The sequence below is a fragment of the Cervus canadensis genome, chromosome 29 (assembly GCF_019320065.1).
Source record: "Cervus canadensis isolate Bull #8, Minnesota chromosome 29, ASM1932006v1, whole genome shotgun sequence".
Taxonomy (NCBI): domain Eukaryota; kingdom Metazoa; phylum Chordata; class Mammalia; order Artiodactyla; family Cervidae; genus Cervus; species Cervus canadensis.
In genome coordinates, this window is record NC_057414.1 from 44,084,678 (window position 1) to 44,109,095 (window position 24,418).

The window sequence follows — 24,418 nt, forward strand, 5'->3', positions numbered from 1 at the left end:
TTCTTCAAAACCCAGCTTGTACATCTGGCAGTTCTCAGTCCACGTACTGCTGAAGTCTAGCTTGAAGGATCTTTAGCATAACCTTGCTAGCATGTGAAAGGATTTTGAGTATAACCTTGCTAACCCTGAGGGCAGACATAATGCACCAGAGACCCAGAAATCTACAGAAAAGTTTTTATTATAGAAAATTCTGCTGGTTGAAGGGAGCCAGGGGGTGGGGCAAGATCTGGGGCCCAGGAGTCAGAGGGCACCCCAGGAAAGAGTCCAGCCCCCTTGCACTGTGACTGCTCGGGAGCCCCTGCCGCTGCCCGCCCTCCCCCCCAGCTCTGGGGGGGCAGAGTCACTCAGAGTTCAAGTCGGGCAGTACCAAGCCTGAGACCTAACACATGGAACAGGCCTCGTAGACCACGGACGAGTGTGCAGTTTACAGACACCCCAAACACACAGGGGCTCCCAGGGCCCCCGCACGTAGTCGCATCTTCCTAAAGCTCCCCACACACAGCCAGCCAGGCTGGGGTAGGAGGCTGTGGTGGCAGCTCCTGAGTCCTGGGTCTCCGGGCACTGCCTGCTCCGGGTCCCCTACACGTCTGTGCTCCTGGAGCTGCAGCTGGAGACAGGAAAGGGGCTGAGTGGGCCCACCCCAGCCCCTCCCCACCCCCAGCCAGCCCTGCCTCTCCACCTCTTTTGCTCCAGTCTCTGGTACTTCTTCTTCAGGACTTCGTTCTTCACAGACTGTGGGACGTCAGGCACGAACCAGGCCGCAATGAGCTTGATGCATAAAGCCACGTGCTGGGCAGAGAGGGGAGGTCAGGAGGGCTGCGCAGGGACATCAAGGGTCGGAGAGCTGGCCCACTCCAGGGCCCCTGCCTGCTGGCTCACCTCGAAGAGGATGAGGAAGGCCAGGCGGATCGCCAGGAGGAACCAGTGCTGCTCCGAGAAGTTGGAGTCCTGAGCAGAGAAATAGTCCCGGTACCTGGGGTGGGGAGCAGATGAGGTCAGGGGTCAGGAGTTCAAAGGGTGCTCACAGGGGGTGGGGGTCCGAACCTGCACTCAGTCACATTCTCCGAGCCCTCGATTTTGGCAGGATCCTGGAAGTCTTTGGTGTAGAACACGGACAGGCTGTGGTTGACATAGCCCGTGAAGCAGCTGTGGGCAGAGGACAGGAGCTTGGTGTGGCCCCTCAGGCTTCCAGGGTGCTGGCTCGAATCCGGCCCGACGTGGTGGGGGCCGTCAGGGTGGGCCGCAGTGCAGACCCCCTCCTCCACCTCTGTATACGGGAGACAGGCCCTCGGGGAGGCTGAAGGGACTCGAAGGGGCTGGGGGAGCCTTCCTGGGAGAGACCCCTGGAGACCCAGCCCCACGCAGGGCTGGAGGAGCTGGATGAGGACAGTGCACAGACCCCACAAAGCATCTGACTTTGGAAGGGAAGCCGTTCCCATAGCACCTGCTCAGAAGATGGCTAGCTCTGGGACATCAATGCCCTCCTGGGGTCCCAGTCCGCACTCCCAGGCTCCACCCACGGTCTGCAGGTCAGCACAGGGCAGGGGCAGACCACCCCAGGAGAAACTGGCAGCATCGAGCCCTGCCCCGGGCTCCCCTGGGGTGGGGCCAGTTTCCCAGGGGCCTCTGGACAGTTTGAGACTCCCCCAGGGGCTGTGTGGCAGCGTCCCCTTACTCGACTTCAGACTGGGCCCCGCTCCGGCAGGGGCCATAGCGGTATTTGTACACCACGCGGGGGATGAACTCAGACGTGAAGGCGATGACCATCCCATTGGCGATGACCGCCAGTACACCAATGATCTCCAGCACCTGCAGCCAGGTCCCTGAGCCACAGGAGGGAGGGAGGCCCAGTCTACCTACATGCCTCCTCCCCCGGCCCCACTGATTCCCCAAGGCTGGGAGCCCAGATGGCCAAGGGCGTTGTCACACTCATGCCTGTGGCGACTGCCAGGCCCCTGATGAGGACAGTCTTGGCCAAGGCCAGCGGAGGGCAAATGCCACTCTCCTGCACCCCGCTTCTTGACATGGACAAGGAGGGGCCAGGTCTCTATCCCCATGTTATGCTTGAACCTTTCAGCTGCCCCCAGGCCTGCTCTGCCTCCTAGGTCCCCCTACCCGCTCACAGGGCAGGGGCAGACCCCCAGACTGGTCACGGGATGGTGGCCTTCCTCCCAGGTCTCTCTCCTACTGCCCTGCCAGTACTCCATCTCCTTGCTTCATCCCTGACCCCGTCCACCCCGGCCAGGCCAGCCGAGGTGACCCAGGTCCCTGCCCCAGCTTCCTGCTCTGAGAGTCCAGCCTTTTTGCACCAGCTTCCCATTGGCTCTGGCCCTTCAATCCGACTCGGGGGGCAGTAGGAGGCATGCCAGTCCCTCCTCTTCCTGGGGCCTGGGCTCAACCCCCAACCCAGGCAGACCCTGGGAAGGGCTGGGGGCCGCCGGGGGTGAAGACCCCTCTTGCCCCTAAGGCTTAGAGCCGGGGTTTCAGGGAGATTGGTGAGCTGGCCGCCCCGCCCCCAGCCGGCCCCTGACCGATGTCCTTGGCCTTGCGTGGCACCAGGCGCCGCTGCAGTCGGACCATCTTGATGGCGTCCAGGCGGATCTCCACGAGGTTGCTGAAGAGCGCGAGCAGCGGGGCGAGCGGGAAGGCGGCCACGAAGATGGTGGTGAAGCCGTACTGGATCACTGCGGGTGGGGGCGGTCACCCTGCACTTCCTCACCGAGCCCCTCCGCCAGCCCCTCGGCCCCCAGCCCCGCCCCGCGTACTCATCTCCATGAACTCATCGAACAGGCTGAAGGTGTAGACCGGATTCAGGCGGTAGTTGCGCTGCCAGTGGCCCAGCTCGGGGTCCTGAGACAGGGCCCGCAAAGAGCGATACTTGTGTGCCAGCCACCTAGAGGCATGAGAACCGGGTGGGGAACGGGGAGAAGCCGGGGAGCAGGGGGGCCCCGGGTGGGGTGGGGGGGGGTCCTGCGGTGGGCGGTGCCCCAGGAGGGGGGTCCTCACGGTCTCAGATACTCCATGCAGTTGCTGAGCGTTTGCTTCAGACCCATGATGATGGCCATCTGCACGAACAGGTCCATCATGCAGCCGCTGAGGTGGCACTGCAGGGACAAGGGTGGGAGGTGCGCACGGGCATGGCGGCACTGGGAGAGGCCAGGAACGAGGGCAGTTCGGGAAGAGGGCAGTAGAGCACCCGGGACAGGCTGACCTCCTCTAGCTTCCACAGCCCTGCCAGGCGCACCGTCTTCCCGGGGTGTCCATTGATCCTGTGAAGGACAGCCAGGCTGAGGGAGGCGGCAGGACAAGAGTGGGGATCGGGGCACTGTGGGCCCTGGAGGGGAAGGAAGCAGACTTGCCCCACAGGTGAGCAGTGGCCAGATGTGAGCCTCATGCCCAGACACGCCTGTGGGCACATGCTCGCACACACAAACCACTAGACCATCAGTTACGACTTAAATCAAATCCCTTACGATTATACAGTGGAAGAGACAGATTCAAGGGATTAGATCTGATAGACACAGTACCTAAAGAACTGTGGACGGAGGTTCGTGACATTGTACAGGAGGCAATGATTGAGACCATTCCCAAGAAAAAGAAATGCAAAAAGGCAAAATGGTTGTCTGAAGAGGCCTTAAAAATAGCTGAGAAAAGAGAAGCGAAAGGCAAAGGGGAAAAAGAGAGACATAGTCCCATCTGAATGCAGAGTTCCAAAGAATAGCAAGGAGAGATAAGAAAGCCTCCCCCAGTGATCAATGCAAAGAAATAGAGGAAAACAATAGAATGGGAAAGACTAGATCTCTTCAAGAAAATTAGAGATACTAAGGGAACATTTCATACAAAGATGGGCAAAATAAAGGACAGAAATGGTATGGACCCAACAGAAGCAGAAGATATTAAGAGGTTGCAAGAATACAGAACTGTACAAAAAAGATCTTCATGATCCAGATAATGTCATGATAGGTGGTGTGATCACTCACCTAGAGCCAGACATCCTGGAATGTAAAGTCAAGAGGGCCTTAGGAAGCATCACTACGAACAAAGCTAGTGGAGGTGATGGAATTCCAGTTGAGCTATTTCAAATCCTGAGAGATGATGCTGTGAAAGTGTTGCACTCAATATGCCAGCAAACTGGGAAAACTCAGCAGTGGCCACAGGACTGGAAAAGGTCAGTTTTCATTCCAATCAAAGAAAAGCAATGCCAAAGAATGCTCAAACTACCGCACAACTGCACTCATCTCACACGCTAGTAAGGTAATGCTCAAAATTCTCCAAGCTAGGCTTCAACAATACATGAACCGTGAACTTCCAGATGTTCAAGCTGGATTTAGAAAAAGCAAAGGAATCAGAGATCAAATTGCAAACATCTGTTGGATCATCAAAAAAGCAAGAGAGTTCCAGAAAAACATCTAATTCTACTTAGAAAAACAACTACTTCTACTTTATTGACTACACCAAAGCCTTTGACTGTGTGGATCACAACAAACTGGAAAATTCAAGAGATGGGAATACCAGACCACCTGACCTGTCTCCTGAGAAATCTGTAGGCAGGTCAAGAAGCAACAGTTAGAACTGGACATGGAACGACAGACTGGTTCCAAACTGGGAAAGGAGTACGTCAAGGCTGTATATTGTCACCCTGCTTATTTAACTTATATGCAGAGTACATCATGCAAAATGCTGGGCTGGATGAAGCACAAGGTGGAGTCAAGATTGCCGGGAGAAATATCAATAACTTCAGATATGCAGATGACACAGAAAGCGAAGAACTATGGCAGAAAGAACTTATGGCAGAAAGCAAAGAAGAAATAAAGAGCCTCTTGATGAAAGTGAAAGAGGAGAGTGAAAAAGTTGGCTTAAAACTCAACATTCAGAAAACTAAGATCATGGCATCTGGTCCCATCACTTCATGGCAAATAGATGGGGAAACAATGGCAACAGTGACAGACTTTATTTTGGGGGGCTCCAAAATCACTGCAGATGGTGACTGCAGCCATGAAATTAAAAGATGCTTGCTCCTTGGAAGAAAAGCTATGACCAACCTAGACATCATATTAAAAAGCAGAGACATTACTTTGCTGACAAAGGTCCGTCTAGTCAAAGCTATGGTTTTTCCAATTGTCATGTATGGATGTAAGAGTTGGACTATAAAGAAAGCTGAATGCTGAAGAATTGATGCTTTTGAACTGTGGTATTGGAGAAGACTCTTGAGAGTCCCTTGGACTGCAAGGAGATCCAACCAGTCCATCCTAAAGGAAATCAGTCCTGAATATTCATTGGAAGGACTGATGCTGAAGCTGAGACTCCAATACTCTGGCCACCTGATGCGAAGAGCTGACTCATTAGAAAAGAAAATGATGTTGGGAAATACTGAGGGCAGGAGGAGAAGGGGGCAACAGAGGATGAGATGCTTGGGTGGCATCACCGACTTGATGGGCATGTGTGAGAGCAAGCTCTGGAGGTTGGTGATGGACGGGGAAGCCTGGTGTGCTGCAGTCCATGGGGTCACTGAGAGTCGGACACAACTGACTGAACTGAGAGCAGAGTTCACATGACAGCTAAAGACCACCAAAACAAGACTCGGACAGAGAAGCCTTGTTCTTTGATAGAAAAAATGAGGATTGTATGCTTGAGAGACAGAATGACAGGCCCCCAAGGACATCCACATCAGGATTCCTGGCATATGTTATATGACACGGCAGCATTAAGGTTGCCAATCAGCTGACCTTAAAATGGACAGAGAATCCTGGATTATCTAGGTGTGCCCGTTTTAATCACCAGAGTCCTTAAACGAGGAAGGAGGAGAGTCAGAGACATGACAAAATGAAAGGGACTCAGCCTGACACCACTGGCTCTGCAGACACAGGAGGGAGGGACCAGGAGCCATGGGATCCAGGCAGCCTCTAGAAACTGAAAAAAACAACAGTATGGATCCTCCCCGAGGGTCTCCAGACAGAACGCAGCCCTGCTGACACCTTGATTTTAGTCCAGCAAGACCCTTCTTGGACTCGGCCTCTAAAACTGAAAATACTGTGCATAGTTTAAAGCCACTGCGTTTTGGTAAAAGAAAATTAATAGAGCAGGTATGTCAGTTCTCCCTAAAAGAATGTCTAATTTCCCTGCAACCCGAAGGTAAGTGCCACAGAATTTTGATGGAATTTGACAAAAATTAAAGTTCACCTAGAAGAATAAACATGTAAATAACTACAAAAAAGAAAATTAATGCGAGTCCTATCTGATAGTAAAGCGTAACACAGTAATAATTACACAGTAAGATACTAGACTAAAATGATCAGAATTCACAGAAAGACCAAAACATTCAAGTGAATGATGGGACTTGGTATGTGCAGAAGGTGGTGGTGGTGATGAAAAGTCAGCAGTTGGTTTGGGGACAGCTGGCTGTCACTTGGAAACAAAACAAGCTTCCCTCCGGTGCCCCTTGCAGCAGAACCAGTTCCTGTGGATCAAAGATCTGAGTGTCTAAAAATGTTGACACCATAAGCATAAAGGAAATCACAGCTAAACACATTTTTAATTTTGAGGAAGGGGAGGCCTTTTTGAGCGTGGCATGAGAAACAGGAACTGTGAAGAAACATACTGATAAACCTCATAACAAAGAAGAAACTGCCTTCAGAGGAACACAAGAGATTGCCTAGGCTTTTGCCTCCTCACCCAGAAGCGTAGCGTGCAGGGACGGCGCACAGGAGGAATCAGAGTCGGGCCTCATCTGCTCCTCCGTCTGCTGACTATGTGACCCTGAGAAGTTTCTTAACTTCTCCGTCAACCCATCTGACGGAAATGGGGTTTAGAGTCCCTACCCCATAGGGCTGTTGTGCAGATTAGAGTTGACTAACATGACTTAGGATAGAATGTGTGAGTGTCTGTGACGTGAGTTATTATTATAAAGACATATCCCATCCTGCCAGGGAAAATCAGCTTAGTCCTTTGTTATCCAAAGTCAGTGGAGGGTTGCAAATCTTCAGTCATGAAGAAAAGCAACAGAGAAAGACTGTGGCAAAGGAACAGGATGGACACTTTAGGAAATGAGATGAGGAAAGGAAACGGGATTTCTCTGGTGGCCCAGTGGCTAGGACTCCGAGCCCCCAGTCCCGGGGCCCCAGGCTCAATCCCTGGTCAGGGTACTAGATCCCATAGGTCGCAATGAAGACGTGGTGCAGCCAAACAAATATTTAAAAGAAAAAAACTTAAGGGGAAAAAAGAACACTGATATCTTCAAGAAAGTACTGTATCTATGGAAATAAGGACACTATAAGGATAACAAAAGACCAAAAATCTCTTGAAAATTAAGACTTTCTCTTAAAATTCTTAAACTTAAAACAAAACAACAGAAGGCAAAAAAAGACAAAGTGAAAGAACTTTCTCCAGATCTGGAGTGTAGAGACAGAGAGATGGACTATAGGAGAGAAAAAGATAAGAAGCACAGAGGACAAACCCAAGCGGACCAGGAGTCGCATAAAGAGAAAGCAAGGGGAAATTTTTTTAAAAACCTGAGGTTAAAAAGAAAAAAATTTCATGCACTTAAGCAGGACATGGTTTTTTCATTGGAAGGTGCCAACAGTTGCCCAGCACAGTGCATGAAGAAAAGACTCACCCCGAGGCTGTCCCCCTGTTTAAAGAGAAGATCCTAACTTTAAACAGAAGATCCCTCTTCCAGAGGGAAAAAAATCTAGGTCAACTAGGAAAAAACAAAAATCAGATTTTCTGCATACTTCTCATCAATTTTGCAAGTTCAAAGACAATGGAGTTCTAGAAGGAAAACTGTGTCGAAGTTAGATTTCTCACCCGGCCATGTCAATCATGTGCCAGGGCAGAACATGACACCTTGAGACAAACGAATTCAGAAAATTTACCTCTCCAATATACTCTCTCAGAATAAATGAAAGCAAAAATCAAAAAGGAGGCGGCTTGGGAATCAGGAAATGATGGTCCTAACCCAGGAAAGCAGCAACGGACGTCCCAAGAAGACAGATATACAGGAGGCTCAGAGAGCAACCAGCCCAGTGTGGGAGAAGGCAGGGCTCCCAAGGAGGGCCCCATGGAGAAAGGGACTCCGTGCAACTAACAGTTTGCCACAGAGGGGCTAGATAACCTTGATACGATAAAGACACGCAAGGGGGGAAAGGCAGCTGGAAACAACAGGAAAAATAAAGAGCTGTACGACAAAGAAATGGTCAAATAAGAAGCAAAGTAAAATATGCCATGATTTTAGGAAACGGATAACGTCAAAAGAACCCATTTGATCTTGAGATTACGAAAATGCTCAGATGATATGAACAGTTTATAGAAAAGGAAATTTAATGACCAATAAATATCTGGGAAGAAGCTGGATTCTCACGAATAGGTTTTAATAAGGCACCTTGAAAGATGAGAAGCCTTTGTTCATCAGATCAACAGAGGGTGCACACACACACAGCGTGTGTCTTTGTGAGTCACCACAGCGCTTTTGGAGGTTGCTTTAGCAATGCTCATCTCCACGTAAATGTGCACTCCCAACTTTCAACTGAAATGGCTGGCTGCCGACACCCACGGCTGGGCATCACCTCAGAGCTGGGAGGGAACTGGAGAGGCCTGCAGCCCACTCGCCACATCCTGCTGGATCGAACCTGCGGGGCTGATGTCCAAACAGCCGGCAGCCCTGCCTCGCCCAGAGCACACAGGACTTGGGCCCCTCTGGTGGGCCAGAGGCACCCACTGGATGGGACGCCCCTCTGGTGGGCCGGGGGCACCCGCTGGATGGGATGCAGGCCCGGCTGAACCCCTGGGCCTCCTATCTGACCTCTAATCCCCCCACACAAGCAAAAAGACAGAGACACTTCCAGGGGGTTGAACAACCAAAGACTCAGATCTCAGGGCTGAGCCAACGGACACCGAGACCCCACACTGTCCCTCCCCAGCTGGGCTCCCAGCATACCAAGGGCATCCTCCTTCCTCCAGGCAGGACACCAGGGATTCCCCTTCAGGAACTGACAGAGTAAGAGGCCCCACCAGGAGACACGTGGTCCAGAGCACACTGGCACATGCCTTTCTCAATTAAAGACATGTGTCCAAGAATGAAAGACATCTAAGGAAGGTCTCTAACACCAGAATCAGAGAGCAATCAACAAAAGAGCATAAAACACTTGGAAGGAACAGAAGCAATGCCAGAGTAGAAGAGGCCACATTCTCAGACAAGAAAAACCCTGGTTTCCAGGTAACATGAAGAGGAGGCTGTAAAGAACCTGAAACATCAAAAGGAGTGCTCTGAAATTAAGAACATAAGCAGAAGTAATGCATTCAACAGAAAAATTTTGAGGAACTGGGACAAGGATGGAAGGAAAAAGCAAAGAAAATTGGGTGATCAATTCAGAAGATCCAATTTCCAGACAAAAAGAACTTCCCAGATGAGAAGAGAGGGAACCAAAGAAGGGGGCTATCAGACACATCAGAAAATCACTAAAACGGAAGGACCCGAGGCTCCAGGCCCAGCGAGCACGCAGTAATTTCTTTCCACTTGACCAGCATGGATTCTGCATATCTGGCCAGCGCAGGAGTTGAGGGCTGTGGAGGGAGACAGGGCAGGGAAGGAGCACAGGGAGCAAGGCAAGAGTGGGGTCTGAGGGACCAGGGTTCTGAGTCCAGTGAGATTTAGGGGCCAGGAGAAAGGCAGAGGTCAGCGGCCAGAGGCGGCCCAGGTGTCAGGGGGGAGGCATGAGCTGGGGAGAACTGGAAATTGGGCACGGGGAGGACTCTTGAAAGGAATACGAGGGCATGTTTGTGTGATGTGGAAATCATCCAGCAGAGACAGAAACGCTGGTATGTGATGGGAAGAGGTGTGAATTACTGAAGCAACACCGAATGAAAAAGAACCACCAAGTCACACAGCTAAGAAGTTTCCAGAGATGGAGGATCGTGAGAAGACGCAGAGAGTCGGAATCGCGTTGATGTCAGGTCCGTGGGACAGAACACTGGAAGCCAAAAAAGCTATCCCTCAAGTCTGAGGAAAACCACATCCAACTTAGCATCCTGTCTCTAGCAGGCACTCAGTCAGGTCCTCAATAAAGAGGAACTCAGCACAGATGATCTCCCACGTACCCTTTCTCAGGAAGCCACTGGAAAACTCGGGGTCCCACCTGGCAGAGAGGGATGGGCTCACCAGGATGGGAAGGCCAAGCAGAGCCCGAAGACAGGGGGACAGATGCTGGGAAGGCCTCTCCAAGGACCTCACCAAGTCTTTGAACGAACTGTGAGGGGTTTTCTGTTTTTAAAGTTCTGCTAGAGAGTCTAGAGTTAATGAGTCTGAGCAAACTCCAGGCGGTGGTGAAGGACAGGGAGGCTGGCACACTGCAGGCCATGCAGTCGCAGAGTCGGACATGACAGCGACTGAACAACAACAACAATGCAACTTACAAAGTTGAGCAAACAGAGAGAACACATGGAGCAAGTATTTTCTTCCGAAAAGATAAGAAAATGTCCGTGAAAAAAAAAAGAAAATGTCTGTGGATTGAATCAAAAAGGTTAACTTCACTAATTTGGACGGTGAGGGGAAGTGTGTGCATGTGCCTGGTATATGAGATGCCCATTGCCACTTTACTTACAAAGCTCAAAACTGGAATTAACCCAAATGTCCACCAACTGAAGTGCTTAAATAAATTCAAGGACATCTCTCAAAGGAATGCTCATGTATGGTTTTAAAAACAAAGCCTCACCACCCTTGCAGACATGGAAGATATCTATTGTATGTTTTCAGGGTAAGGCAGAGAGGATAACTTACATGAGAAACCACTTATGTCATTAGGTATATCTGGGACTTCCCTGGTGGCCCAGTGGTTGACAATCTGCCTGCCAATGCAGGGGACACAGTTTCAATCCCTGGTCCAGGAAGATTCCACATGCCGCCACAGGACAACGAAGCTGGTGCACCGCAACTACTGAAGCCAGCAGATCTACAGCCCGCGAGACACAAGTACTAAAGCCCGTGTGTCTTGTCCCTTTGCAACAGGAGCTACAGCAAGGAGAAGCCCTCACACCGCAACTAGAGAGTAGCCCCAGATCATCACATGTGCACAGCAACAAAGACACAGCACAGCCAAAACAAGTACATAAAAATTTTAACAAAAAAAAAAAAATTTTAAAATAGGTGTATCTGTGTGTACTTAAATGTGTAAAAATATCTGGGGAGATGGGACATGAACTGGACAGTTGGGGGTTGACTGTGTGCTTCCTTCACATATTTCTGTATTAGGTTTCCACATGTTCTGAGCATGATTTATTTTAAAAATTGAACACGTGTTTCCATTTTCAAGGTGGGGAGAAATAAGTTACAGGGAGGCATGTGAGAGCCAGTGGCCCCTACCTGCCCAGGATGAAGGCAATGTAGATAAGGGAGGAGAAGTGAGCAAAAAACTGCAGAGTGAAGAACTTGATAGTGAACTTGCTCTCTCGCTCTGAGAAGGTCCTGGGTTTCTCTGGAATGAGATGTGGGGCCATCCTTCCCCCATCTCTCACCCCAGTGACAGCCCACGCCCAGCCTGTCCATATCCTGAAAACTCAGGGTCACCTGGGACCCTCACCTGTCCCCCAGGCAGGATGCCCTGGCCTCTCATGGGCCCCACTTCCCCACCCCAGGGTTCCAAGACCCCCACCCTGAATCCTCCCCCCGAGAAGCTCTCCTCTCACCAAAGTCACAAAGCTTCAGGGCCACATATTTGTTGATCTGTGGGAGGGGAGACAGGGCTCACCTTGGACCTGGGCAGGCCCCACCCTGCCCCCGCACCCTCCTCTGCCCGACCCCTACCTTGGTCATGATGAGGATGATCACATAGTGAACCAGGGCCCCGCTCACCACCACGGCTGTGGTCACCTGCTCCCCCAGGAAGGGCAAGGCCAAGTTGAAGAGGGCGGCAGCTAGGACTCGGTAGACCACCAGGACGTGGGCCATGCCGATCATGAGGCAGATCTGGGGTGGAGGCAGGAGAGGCGGGGCTCAGGGGCTGCCCCAGCTGCTCTCCAGCCCAGCCGCAGGAGCCCCGGAGTACCATCAAGAGAGACAGGAGGAGGATGACGGTGCTCCGCAGGTAGGAGTGCTGGTGCAGCCGCGGCTGGTAGTCCGGGCAGTTGATGAGCCCCAGAGCCATTTCCTCCTGTGGAAGGCACCCAACTCTTCTCAGACGCCGGAACTGCCCCTGATGCGGAACCCCGTGGGGCCTGGGACCCCCCCCAGACACAAGAACCCCTTGGACACTGAGCCCCCTTGGACACTGAACCCACTCAGACACGGAACCCCTGGGACGTGGAACCCCTCAGACACGGAACCCCTTCAGACATAGGAAACTTTAAGCGGGAAGCCCTTGGACACGGAACCCCCTCAGACACGGAACCCCTCGGACATGGGACCCCCTCAGACACGGAACCCCTTGGACACGGCAACCCCTCGGACACAGAACCCCTCGGACACAGAAACCTTAGACAGGAAGCCCTCGGACACGGAACCCCCTCAGACACAGAACCCCTCGGACACGGAACCCCCAGGACACGGGAAGCCCTCGGCCACGGAACCCCCTCAGACACGGAACCCCCTCAGACACAGAACCCCTCGGACACGGAACCCCCAGGACACGGGAAGCCCTCGGCCACGGAACCCCCTCAGACACGGAACCCCCTCAGACACGGGAACCTTAGACAGGAAGCCCTCGGACACGGGAACCTTAGACAGGAAGCCCTTGGACACGGAACCTCTCAGACACAGAACCCCTCAGACATGGAACCCCCTCAGACACAGAACCCCTCGGACACAGGAACCCCTTGGACACGGAACCCCTCAGACACAGGAACCTTAGACAGGAAGCCCTTGGACAAGGGAACCCCTCAGACACTGGAACCTTCGACGGGAAGCTCTTGGACACGGAACCCCTCGGACTCAGCAGCCTCTCAGGGCCCAAGCCGGCCACCGGCTCAGCCTCACCTGGTCCTCGTCCCAGCCGTACAGCTCCCACTGCAGGACCACTCGGGCTCGCTCCCGCTTCCACATCTCCAGGAACACGGTGGCTGCGGCAGAAAGCAGAGGCCTCAGGGGCGTGTCCCCCTCTACGTGTGGTGCTCAGCGGGCCTCAGGTCCGCGCAACTCACCCCACAGCGCCATGAAGATGGCGAATAGCACGGTGCCCTCGTTGTCGAAGAGGTGGGTGAGCTAGAGGGAGGGGCACGTGGGGCTGGGGCGGCCTTCCCCTCACCCCCGGCCCAGGCCTCCCCTTCCCTGGGAGGACCTGCTGGGCCCGCCTCCCCAGGGCCAGCGGCCGCAGGGCCCCCCGCCCCGTGCAAACCTTGGCATAGGCGCAGGTGTCTGAGAGCCGCTGGAACCTGCGGTTATGGTCGCCACGAGGGCACATGTAGATGTCGTGGGCCTTGCAGATCTCCTTGCTGAGGGCGCAGCGACCGGGTTGGCGGCAGCACTTTCCTGTGGACCCTCGAGGGACCCCACCCCGACCGCCCCTTCCCTGACTCAGCCCACCCTCAGCTTCAGTCCCGCCCCTTCCCTGGCCCCACCCCATCCCCAGCTTCAGTCCCTCCCCTTCCCTGGCCCCGCCAGCCCTCAGTTTCAGTCCCTCCCCTTTTCTGGCCCCGCCCCACCCTCAGTTTCAGTCCCTCCCATTCTGACCCCGCCCCACCCTCAGCTTCAGGCCCGCCCCTTCCCTGACTCCACCCACCCCCAGCTTCAGGCCCGCCCCTTCCCTGACTCCACCCACCCTCCGCTTCAGTCCCGACCCTTCCCTGGCCCCGCCCACCTGATCTGGCTGGCTTCGAATCGGGAAAACCCGCTCAGGAAGACGACGAGGCCCACCACTGCGGCGGGCACCAGCATGTAGGTGTACCAGCCGAGCCACGCGAAGTACAAGGCCACTTTCTCTCCAAAGTAGTCCCTGCGGGCACAGCGTCCCGTCAGGGCCACTCCCACCAGGGGTGACTGTCCACCGCCAACACCTGGGTGAAGCTCGCCATGCTGGGGGCAAGAGTGTACTGAGGGCATCTAAACGTGTGTCTAAATGGTTCGCCAGACAGCTGTTTGCTGGAGGCATGGGTGTATCTACAGAGGGGCAGCCTGCCTGCGGGGGCACGGGTGTGTCCGCGAGGGCAGTAGTACCTGATATCACTAATTGGCTGCCTTTGGAACATGCTTCTCCACCGGGCCCATTTCTTCTTTAGGTGTTCCTCCCCCTGGGCACAGGTGAGACACAGTGAGAGCTTCCTGCCTCAAGTCCTGCCCTCAGGGCCTCTCCCAGCCAGCCCACCCCTCACCTTGTGCAAGGGGAACCCGTCCTCAAAGACCCCATCCTTCACCAAATCCTGGAGCGTGTCTGGTGGTCACAGGGGTTCTCGGGTCAGAAGGGGTGGGGATGAGGGAGGACCCTGTCCCATTCTCCCCATGCTCGCCCCTCCTGGTCCAGTCCTTACCACCCGCTGCCATCTTGCTCTTCAGGACAAAGTTGACAATTCGGATTCTAGAACACAAGAACTGGTTCAGAACGGTCCTCTGTCTGGCCAGGTTCCAGGCCCCTGTTCATCCTGACAGAGCCCCCAGACCACCAGCCAGGACTGCCTGACCAGAGCCCAAAATCCAGGACTCATCTGGGAGCGCACCTCCTCAAATCCTCCCAGAGTCCAGCTGCACCGTGGTTGCAGGGTGGGCCTCCCTCAGGGTGGTCTCTCTAGTCCCAGGGCCCCAGGGCTCAGCCCTACAATTGGCCGTCCAGCTTCCTCCCGGATTCCCCACCTCCAATCACACCTCCCACCTGGAGCCCCAACATGTTCAGAGCACACCCTTTATGTGCACAAATAAATCCTCCTTACACCCCTGTGAGCCATTTTGCCTACGGGAGACTGAAACTCAGGGAGGGTGAGTAACTCAGAGAGTCTGGCCAAGGCCACACAGCCAGGAGGTGGCACATCCAGGCATCTGACTAGAGAGTCCTGCTCCTCTGGAACACCTCCTATGAGGCACAGCCTCCCGAGTATCTCGGGGCCTCCCACTGCCTGCTCCTTCCAGGCCCCAGCAAGGCGCCTCTGCTCATGTGTTCTCCCAAACCAGCCAGTCCTTCTGGACTCACAGGAAGCCCCCCTCCATTGCCTCATATCCAACTCCCAGAGTGTTCTTTGCTGACCTCCCTGACTGGCCCCAGGTGAGTTCAGAGGGCTGGGGCTAGGACCAGGAAGGTGTTGGAGGTGGGGTGTGGGGAGGGCAGGTGGACTGGCTTGGTGGGCTAAAGGATCAGAGTGGGGAGAAGCAGGTTCCTAGAGAGAGAGGGGAGGTGTGGGGTGCCTGGGAGGCAGGGACAGATGTCCAGAGAAGGGCATCCGGTCTGGAGAAAAGAAGTGGAGACTGAATCCAGGGAGACGACCTCAGAACCCAGGAGGGACAGCTGGGAGAGTCCTCCCGGCCTCTGCAAATGCCACCTGCCCTTTAAGGCTGGCTTCTGGTCTGCATCTGGGGACATGGTCACACATTTTCCAGTATTACAGACGTGGTAAGTAAGGCACAGACGGTTGCTCCCTGTGGCCTCTGCCCCGGGACCACACCTAGGAGCCTTGCTGCCTGTCTGGACCACCGTATAGGTGGGCCAGGGTCCTCCTGGCCCCGCTGTGGGCCAGCCTCTCACCTGTTGGTGGCTCGGATGGAAGTTGGCCTGGACAGCTCCCCTCTGGGGACAGTATCCTCGGGCTCCATAAGTCTCTGGTACCGGTCAAAGATCCTGTTGTCAGCTCGGATCCCAAAGAACTCCTTCTCCTGGTCCTCCATTGCCTGAGGGTTGGGGGCAGCATGGGACCCTCTGCTCCACCTTGGGACTCTCCCCCTTCATCCAAGGCCAACAGTCTGTCCCCTCCAACTCTGGCATGAGGCCACAGGCAACCTCCCCAGACTCCTTCCTGGGACCCACCCAGCCCCCTGTGACTGCTGCACCCAGGCAAGGCCCTCAGCCCACCCACCTTGTAGTGAAAGCCTTGGTTCTCAAGCTCTTCCAGGAACTGCTGCTGCCGCTGGACCTGCCCGGGGTTTCTCTGGGTGCGACGATCGACCACAAGGACATAGTCCCACAACTCAGGGGCCTTGGTCTAGAGGAGAGAGGCGTGGGGCCCGGGGCTGGCAACCAGGGCGGGCTGGGTGCAGGGCATGGGGGAGTGGGACCAAGCCCAGGAGGAGCTCATGCAGGCTCACCTCACACGTATTCATGTCCATCAGCGGAAGGCTGTCACCTTCCGTCGGCACCAAGATCCGGAGACTCTCTTCTCCCTGAGGGTGAAGCGCGGACGGAACAGAGGCTGGCACTCGTTGCCACAGCAGAGCGCCTCCCAGGCTGGGTGCTCGGCATCAAAGGGGTGGTTTCCGGTGGGGCTACGTGCACACTGAGGCTGCAGCACAAGTGGCTGGCAAAGGTTCGTTTGGAAACACACAGAGAGCACCCCGAATTCATAAGAAAAGGCAGGCAGCCCTGTGAAAGTGGGCCAAAGATGCAAACGGACACTTCACAGAAGAGGAGCACTCAGAAGGTGAAAACATGGAACTCCAACGCGGAAACCGTTTGGAAAATGCAGGCTAGGTGACCAAGGAGGCACCACCGTCCACCCATTTGGCAGCAAACATTCTACGGTCAGACAGTGTTAACTGTGCAGGTGTGGGAGCTCCCAGCCGCCCAGTGGTTAGGACTCCGTGCCCTCACTGCCGGGGCCTGGGTTCAGTCCCTGCTCAGGTAACTGAGACCCTGCAAGCACACTGTGACCAAAAAGGAAAACCTGGGTGATTTATAAAAATATTGAATGTAATATAATACTGTAAATCACCTGAAAATCATACAATATTGAAAATAAGCTATATATGTAAAAAAAAAAAAAAAGCCCAGGTGACTCAGCAGGACCCCCATGCGCTGCTGTTGTACACACCTTGGTGCCTGAATTTCAGAAGCCTCCCAGGCCTGCCCCCTGCCCCAGCCACCTTTGGAGTCAGACAAAGGTGCTAGCATATTTCATACCAAAATGGTGAAAATAATCCAAACTCATCAGTTTTCTTCCCAGGTCGTGCTAGCGGTAAAGAATCTACCTACCAATGCAGGAGACACAGCGGGCGTGGGTTTGATTCCTGGGTTAGGAAGACCCGTTGGAAAAGGAAATGGAAACCCACTCCAGTATTCTTGTCTGGGAAATCCCATGGACAGAGGCGCCTAGGGGGCTACAGTCCATGGGGTCGAAAAGAGTCAGACATGACTGAGCGCCTAACACTCTGTCCTCTTCTTATCGGCAGGCAGAGGGATGAAAACGCGGTGCTGTGACCACGTCAAGAGGAGCACGGGGGCCTCGGCTGCACGTGCGGCGCTGGGGGTCAGCGTGACACTGCACTGAGCTTCCGAAAAGTACGTCCAGGGAGAGCTGTGCCGGAGCGACTGGCACAGGGCAGACGGCCAGGACAGACAGAGGGACACAGGAAGTGGGTGGTACACAGCTTCTGAGTCTCCCTGACTCTGTTAACTGTGACGGCAGCACTAATAAACAACATGGAGCTTCCCTGGTGGCTCAGACGGTAATCCTCCTGCAATGCAGGAAACCTGGGTTCAACCCCTGGGTCAGGAAGATCCCCTGGAGAAGGTCATGACTACCCACTCCAGTATTTGTGCCTGGGAAATCCATGAACAGAGGAGCCTAGTGGGCTATAGTCCATGGGGTGGCAAAGAGTCAGACACTACCAAGTGACTAACACTTTCACTTTCACTAACAAACAACACATGTCCTTTTATGCTCCTCCCTCCGGGAGATGAAATCCTCCCTGTTGAGGGTGGCCTGGACTCAGTGACTAACGAAGAAAGTATGAAACAGAAAACGAGTCACGTTACAGAGGAGAGACCTGGCAGAGGCGCCCAACACAGGAGATGACGGTCCAGGTGATGGCATCAGTAGCACGTGGTCCCGAAAGCCCACAGTCCCATCTCAGCAGGAGGAGATGGCAGGGGGACTTTCACCAGAGCCCCAGCGAGCACACCCCGGAGTCATGTGGCCAAGGATGAGGGGGACAGAGAGACCATCACAGACGGGAAGGACCGTGGAGACGCGGCAATGATGCCATGAGGGGCCTACATGACACACTCGGAAAAGCTGGTGACCTGAGTCCAGGCCGTGTCAGGCTCTTCACCTGCACCAGCGCCCCAGGCAACGGGCATGGCAGGTCCCTGCACTGTCTTTATGACACTTCAGGAAAACTTACAGATTTGCAAAAACCGCACAAGTAGGAGTCGGGGGCTTCCCAAGTGGCAAAGTGGTAAAGAATCTGCCTGCCAACGCAGGAGACGTGGGCTCCATCCCTGGGTGGGGAAGATCCCCAGGAGTAGGAAATGACAGCCCGCTCCAGTACTCTTGCCTGGGAAACCCCATGGGCAGAGGAGCCTAGCGGGCTGCAATCCATGGGGCCGCACAGGGTCCAAGCGACTAAGCACACACAGGAGTGGGGGAGCGGAAAGTGCTGGGACTGGCATCCAGGTGGGAAGGGTGTCTTGAGGCCTCACTGATTTCCAAAGAGCAGACAGCAGGCTCAGAGGGCTTGAGACAAAGTGACCCAGGGACCCTTCTCTGGAAGAGCCACTGGGCTGAAGGGAGTCGGGGACACAGGAGATGGGAGACCAGGGCAGACAGGCAGGCAGGTCATCAGGGGGAGCCCCAGGGCCGAGGTGGAGGAAAGACACCGCCTCCGGAGCCAAGAGTCCGCAGGTGCTGAGGCTGTGTGCCCTCAGGCAAGAGCCCACCTCTCCCAGCCTTGGGGGGCTTGATGCAACACAGGGAGCATCCTGCAGCCCGGGGAAAGGGCTGGCCAGGCCATGTGCCCAGTAAGAGGGCCCCCAGCCATGTCCCCGACGGCAGCACCCCAGGGAGCACAGGGCTCGGAGGCACAGGAAGCCCGGGGTGAGGGCCTGGGGGCGCTGAGAGCTGTGTCCGCTGGAGCCCCCTGCCTTCCTTGAAGGGCCTGGTGGCTCCCCACCCCACCGTGGGCCTGCCGCCAGCCCACCACCCACTACCGCCCCTGGGCGGCCCTGCCCAGCTCACAAGCCTGCACCCACCCCCACCCCCGTGCATCGCAGCCACCCGGTGTTCTGCGTCCTGCCCCAGCCCCTGTCCTGCGGCTCCCCCCTCTGCTCCTTCTCCTCCCTGCATTCCTGCCTCCTCCAGAAAGCCTCACTGGACTGCTCCAGCCAGTCTGCCCTTGAGGGCTGCCAGAGAAAACAGAGGCCACCCATCACATTCGAATTTCAGATAAACAATAAATACCATTTAGTATAAGTATGTCCCAATTATTGCATGAGGTGGCCAAAGTATTGGAGTCTCAGCTTCAGCATCAGTCCTTCCAATGAACACCCAGGACTGATCTCCTTTAGGATGGACTGGTTGGATCTCCTTGCAGTTCAAGGGACTCTCAAGAGTCTTCTCCAACACCATAGTTCAAAAGCATCAATTTTTCGGCGCTCAGCTTTCTTCACAGTCCAACTCTCACATCCATACATGACCACTGGAAAAACCATAGCCTTGACTAGACGGACCTTTGTTGGCAAAGTAATGTCTCTGCTTTTTAATATCCAGTACGTTGGCCACCTCATGCGAAGAGTTGACTCATTGGAAAAGACCCTGATGCTGGGAGGGCTTGGGGGCAGGAGGAGAAGGGGACGACAGAAGTTGAGATGAGTTTGAGTAAACTCTGGGAGTTGGTGATAGACAGGGAGGCCTGGCGTGCTGTGTGTGATTCATGGGGTCAAAAAGAGTAACTGAACTGAACTGAATTATTGCATGGGACATAACTTACACTAAAAAAAATACTGTTGTTTGTGTGAAATTCAGCTTACTGGGGACCTGTTTTTTATTTCATTTCACTAACTCTGGAACTCGACCCCAACTCCACACCCCCAGGCACCCCCGGAACTACTGGGTCCAGAACCAGGCCTGGGTCTGCCCCCTCTCTCCCCTCTGTCTCAGCCACAAAACAGCCGGCTCCGGGGCACGGGATGCCAGGGTCTTCGTGCCCCGGTGCAGGCCCCGCCCAGCCCTCTGCCCTGCTTTCCTGGAGAGCGCTCAACCCCCTCTGCAGGCCTGCCCCCTTCTGCCCCAGCTCCAACCCTGCTCCCTTCTGCCCCAGCTCCAACCCTGTACCGCCCCAGCCCTCGAACCACAGTGGGGTTGGGGCCAGAGGAGAAAGCCGCCTCCTCAGGCTGGTCGGTGCATGCACGTGCACTCTGGGCTGAGGCGCTTATCTCAGCGAAGGGAGTCAGGTCTCACGTAGATGGGGCCAAGGGACGTTGGTGCATTTCTGTCACCAGCAGCCAGTCCTGTGACTTGCCCACTGTAGGAGCGAAGCGTCATGTCGGACAAATTTGTGAGTGAAATGGGTCCTCACGTACTCAACCTCAGACCCAGGAGGAGGGCTATGCTTTCTGGGCTGGGACCCCCTGCGGGATGACACTTTGAGGGTCCCTCACTGACAGGCACACAGAGGCTGAAAAGAGAGGCTCCCTCACATGAGCCTGAGGCTGAAGAGTGGGCAGAACCAGCAGTGGGAAGACGGGGTCCCAGCTGGGGAGACGGGACGGGGCAGGGAGATGGAACTCCAGGGTGGAGAGATCGGGTCCCCAGGGTGGGAAGATGGGGTACCTGGGTAAGGAGTTGGGGTACCTGGGGCGGGGAGATGGGACTCCAGGGTGGGAAGATGGGGTACCTGGGTGGGGAGATGGGGTACCTGGGCAGGGAGATGGGACTCCAGGGTGGGAAGATGGGGTACCTGGATGGGGAGATGGGGTACCTGGGCGGGGAGATGGGACTCCAGGGTGGGAAGATGGGGTACCTGGGTGGGGAGATGGGGTCCCCGGGCGGGGACGGATGGCACAGGGATCCAGACAGGAGGAGGGAGCCTGGGGAGGACCATCCCCAAGGGGCTCCCTAAGGCAGCGGCGGGAGGCTAACCCTCAAGTGGCCCCAGAAATGAGGCTGGGGCAGCTCTTTCCCCAGAGACATCACATGACTTTGGGGCATTACCCAGAGCCTCTTGGAAAAGGGGAGTCAGCCTTCACTGGAGGCTGCTGTGTGACCTGGACCAGAGGGGTCCCACAGGCACTGACCCCCGTCACTGGGACACAGCCCCACCCCAGTCATGACCTGGTTCCCCCTGGGAAAGGGCCGGCAGGCATAGGAGCAGCCAGGCCTAAGTCCCCGGCCCCGTCCTGTCGAGCCACCCCGCGCTTGACGTCTGAAAGGCTGGTGCCCACACACTCTGTGCCCAGCGGCCCCATCCCCAAGCCACCTGCCTGGGCCCCAGGCTCCAGGCTCAGGCTGTCCATTGCCCGCCTGTCCTCCAGGGACAGAGGCCTTCACAGATTAGAACCAGGTTCCCCTGAAGTCACCTCCACCTCCAACCAACCAGACTGCTTCGTGCACCTAGGCGAGATATCTGGGGGTTCCCCGTCCACCAGGCCCCACCTCCAGGAAGCCACATGTGCGCATCAGGCTCCCAGACCCCAGGCAGGATCAGAGGCTCCCCTGGCCCACTTGGCCTTGGGGGTCCCAGCCCCACCTCATGCAGGTCCCCAGCAAGAGTGTGCACAGGGACGGGGAGGTTCCAGGCACCCGGCTCTCCGTTGTCTTCCATGGGGCTTCCAGCCCCCACTCCCTACAGGCCACGCACCCAGTGGGCAGGCCCAGGACTGAGTCCAGGCCAGAGCCCCAGTCAACCCACCCACTGCCTGCTTAACTTCTTTAGAGGCTGCAGCTCCCCGGGAGACCAGACCAGGCATGGGGGCCAGGCCTGGGGATCCACATTCTGTCTGTCCATCCCCAGGCAGCTTGCAGGTCCCCGGCAGGGCACGGGGACTGCTGTGCGGGTGTGCCTGCCCTTCAGCTCCCGACCCTGCTGGCCGGGCAGTCTACCTGGAGCACACGACGTCATCCCAGCCGCACGCAGCAGGCAGGGGCCTCCCCCCACCATCTATGGCCCGCCTCAGGCTTAGGGTCACACCACAGCCCAGCCAGCACTCCACGCCCCCCCTGGCTAGGCCCTACCAGCCTAAGCAGTGGTTTCATCACCCAGCAAAGGGACCGCCACCCCCACCACCAAGCTCAGATATGGAGAGGCCTGCCCACACTTGCGATCCCCACTTGGCTCTGTTTCCTCATCTTTGGGGGGGCCACACCATGAAACATGTAGGATCTCATCTCTCTGACCAGGGATCAAACCAGTGCACCCTGCAGTAGGAGCGCCAAGTCCTAACCACCGGGCCGCCAGGGACATCCTGGCTTCCTTGTCTTCCAAGTCCTGTCATCTGCCTCCCTCCTCCCTTGGGCCCCTCCTTCCCACCATGCCTCCCACTGTCCATCCATCTCATTTGTCAGATCACATGTCTGTCTGGCCATCCACCCCAGAGGCAGCCTGCTGTGTGTGCAGCCCTCACGGGCAGTGCCCGGCATGAGTGGACATGGGCCTGGAGAGGCAGGTACCTGCTTAGCAGGGGAGGGAGCCCAGAGCTTGCCCTGGTAGTGTGGACAGGGCCTGAGGGGCAGCACACAGCTGGTGTCTAAGGACCTGCTAGAGACTCAGGGGCTTGATAGCATAGAGCCTCGGTACTCAGCACTTCAGCTCTGCAGAAGTATAAAGGGCAAGAGGGCAGCTGCCAGGAGGTGAGACCGGGAGTTAGCAGAAGCTAGACCAGAGGGCTTCTGAACTGTGGTGTTGGAGAAGGCTCCTGAGAGTCCCTTGGACTGCAAGGAAATCCAACCAGTCAATCCTAAAGGAAAGCAGTCCTGAATATTCATTGGAAGGACTGATGCTGAAGCTGAAACTCCAATCATTTGGCCACCTGATGCGAAGAACTGACTCATTGGAAAAGACCTTGATGTTGGGAAAGATTGAAGGTGGGAGGGGAAGGGGACGACATAAGTTGAGATGGTTGGATGGCATCACAGACTCAATGGACATGAGTTTGAGCAAGCTCCGGGAGTTGGTGATGGACAGGGAGGTCTGGCGTGCTGCAGTCCATCAGGTCGCAGAGAGTCGTACACGACTGAGCCGCTGAAATGAACTGAGACTAGAGGGCTGCTAGGACTGCAGCTGGGGCCGGGGTGGGGGGTGCGGAACGGAAGGGACCTGGGCAGGGGAAGGGGATGCCCAGACCCGGCTGCGGCGGAGCTCTCTGCGGTCTGTGTCCGTCTTTGCCCAAAGGCTGATACTCTTGCCTTAGCTCCCTCTTCACCCCTCAACCCCATCCCCAGGCCCCCTCCCCCCAGCCCCAGGTCTCCGTCCTCCCCCCAGCCCCAGGCTCTCTTCCCCCCAGCACAGGGCTGGCCTGGGAACCAGCCTCAGCTGCCAAGGCTCCACAGCCCTGGAACGGCGGAGGCGGAGTGCGAGGCCGCCTGCCTGGCCCACACCTGGGAGCGCCAGGAGGAGGGCGACGGGGAGGCGGGTTTCGCTCTCCACCTCAGCTCGGGTCTCCTCCCGGCCACCCACGGCTGCCCGGGCCTCGAGACCTCGTGCCTGGCGGAGGGGAGAGGAAGTCCTCCCGGACGCTCTCCTGCTCTGCCCCCAGAATCCGAATCCAGCAGCCTTCAGAGACTCCCACCCCGGCCCAGGCAGAACCCCCAGGGAGCGGAGGGCCCTACCGGCCACCCCGGGTCTCCCCAGCCCCTGCCCGCCGGACAGAGCCGCGGGGTCTGGGGTCAGGCTCCTGGCACAGCGCCCGGGGGTGGCCACGCCCCCCACCTGACCCCGCTCTCCCCGGGGCTCCCGGCGCAGGAGGCAAGCCCTTTCTTCCGTCCTGCCCCAGTCCCGAGGGGGCGGGGGGACACGACCCCCTACCAACCCCCTCCCGCTCTGCAGGAGACGGGGGCGGGGGCGGGAGGCAGGGGCCTGCCTGTCCCGGCGGGCGTGGCCTCACGCGGACTCACCCGCATGCCGGCGGTCGCGCTGGGCTCAGGGTCGGAGGGTCCTGAGGTGAGGCAGCCCCAGCGCCGCAGGGAACCCGAGTGCGACCTGGAGCTCGCCCAGCTGTCCTACCTGACTTCCGCGTGGGACTCACCCCGCCCTCCTCCCCGCCCTCCTCGTCCTCGGGTCCCTATGCCGCCGTCGGGAGCGGCCCTTGCCCGCCGGCCGGAAGGCACACCCCTCCCCCAAGCCCCGGGGCCAGGTACACCTTCCGGGGCCTCCGGCGCCCATCGGAGGCGGTCAGCTCACCTGCAGAGGGGCGTTCCCCTGCCGTGAGGGTTAGAACGGCGTCCTTTAGGGGGAGGAGAGCGCCTCCCATAACCCTGCTCCCTGCTCCCTTCACTCTTCCCGACGTCTGAACGCACCGTCCCCAGGCCCCTCTGGGGCGCCAAGCCTCCCACCCTTTCAAGTCTCGGGTCGAGTCCCTTGGAGGAG

General features: G+C 56.4%; 1 protein-coding gene across 3 annotated transcripts; it reads right to left on the reverse strand.

Annotated features, from left to right (window-relative positions):
- Nucleotides 1–160: 160 nt before the first annotated feature.
- On the reverse strand, nt 161–24,132 carry ANO9 (anoctamin 9). 3 transcript variants are annotated; one of them, XM_043451249.1, is made up of 24 exons: nt 23,947–24,124; nt 16,208–16,282; nt 15,979–16,104; nt 15,651–15,793; nt 14,449–14,495; nt 14,293–14,351; nt 14,138–14,211; nt 13,782–13,916; nt 13,320–13,416; nt 13,126–13,186; nt 12,962–13,044; nt 12,036–12,140; nt 11,795–11,956; nt 11,677–11,713; nt 11,354–11,465; nt 3,212–3,269; nt 3,007–3,104; nt 2,766–2,893; nt 2,532–2,684; nt 1,676–1,823; nt 1,045–1,146; nt 880–973; nt 680–789; nt 161–607 (listed from the first exon to the last, which is right to left on the reverse strand). In XM_043451249.1, exons 1-24 carry the CDS (start codon nt 23,950–23,952, stop codon nt 580–582), a joined length of 2,241 nt encoding a protein of 746 aa, XP_043307184.1. In that variant the 5' UTR covers nt 23,953–24,124; the 3' UTR covers nt 161–579. The 3 variants fall into 3 exon arrangements, 2 of the variants coding, with proteins under 2 accessions (XP_043307184.1, XP_043307185.1); XR_006266350.1 differs by lacking the exons at nt 161–607; nt 1,676–1,823 and having other exon boundaries at nt 742–789; nt 23,947–24,132; XM_043451250.1 differs by lacking the exons at nt 161–607; nt 680–789; nt 880–973; nt 1,045–1,146 and adding an exon at nt 1,155–1,267 and having other exon boundaries at nt 23,947–24,131.
- Between the last annotated feature and the right edge of the window lie 286 nt (nt 24,133–24,418).

Coding starts and splice junctions, on each gene's coding strand:
- ANO9 (XM_043451249.1), bottom strand. Junction 11,714..11,794: donor TCATCCTCATCATGACCAAG/GTAGGGGTCGGG, acceptor CCCCTCCCACAG/ATCAACAAATATGTGGCCCT. Junction 2,894..3,006: donor TGCATGGAGTATCTGAGACC/GTGAGGACCCCC, acceptor TCATGCCTCTAG/GTGGCTGGCACACAAGTATC.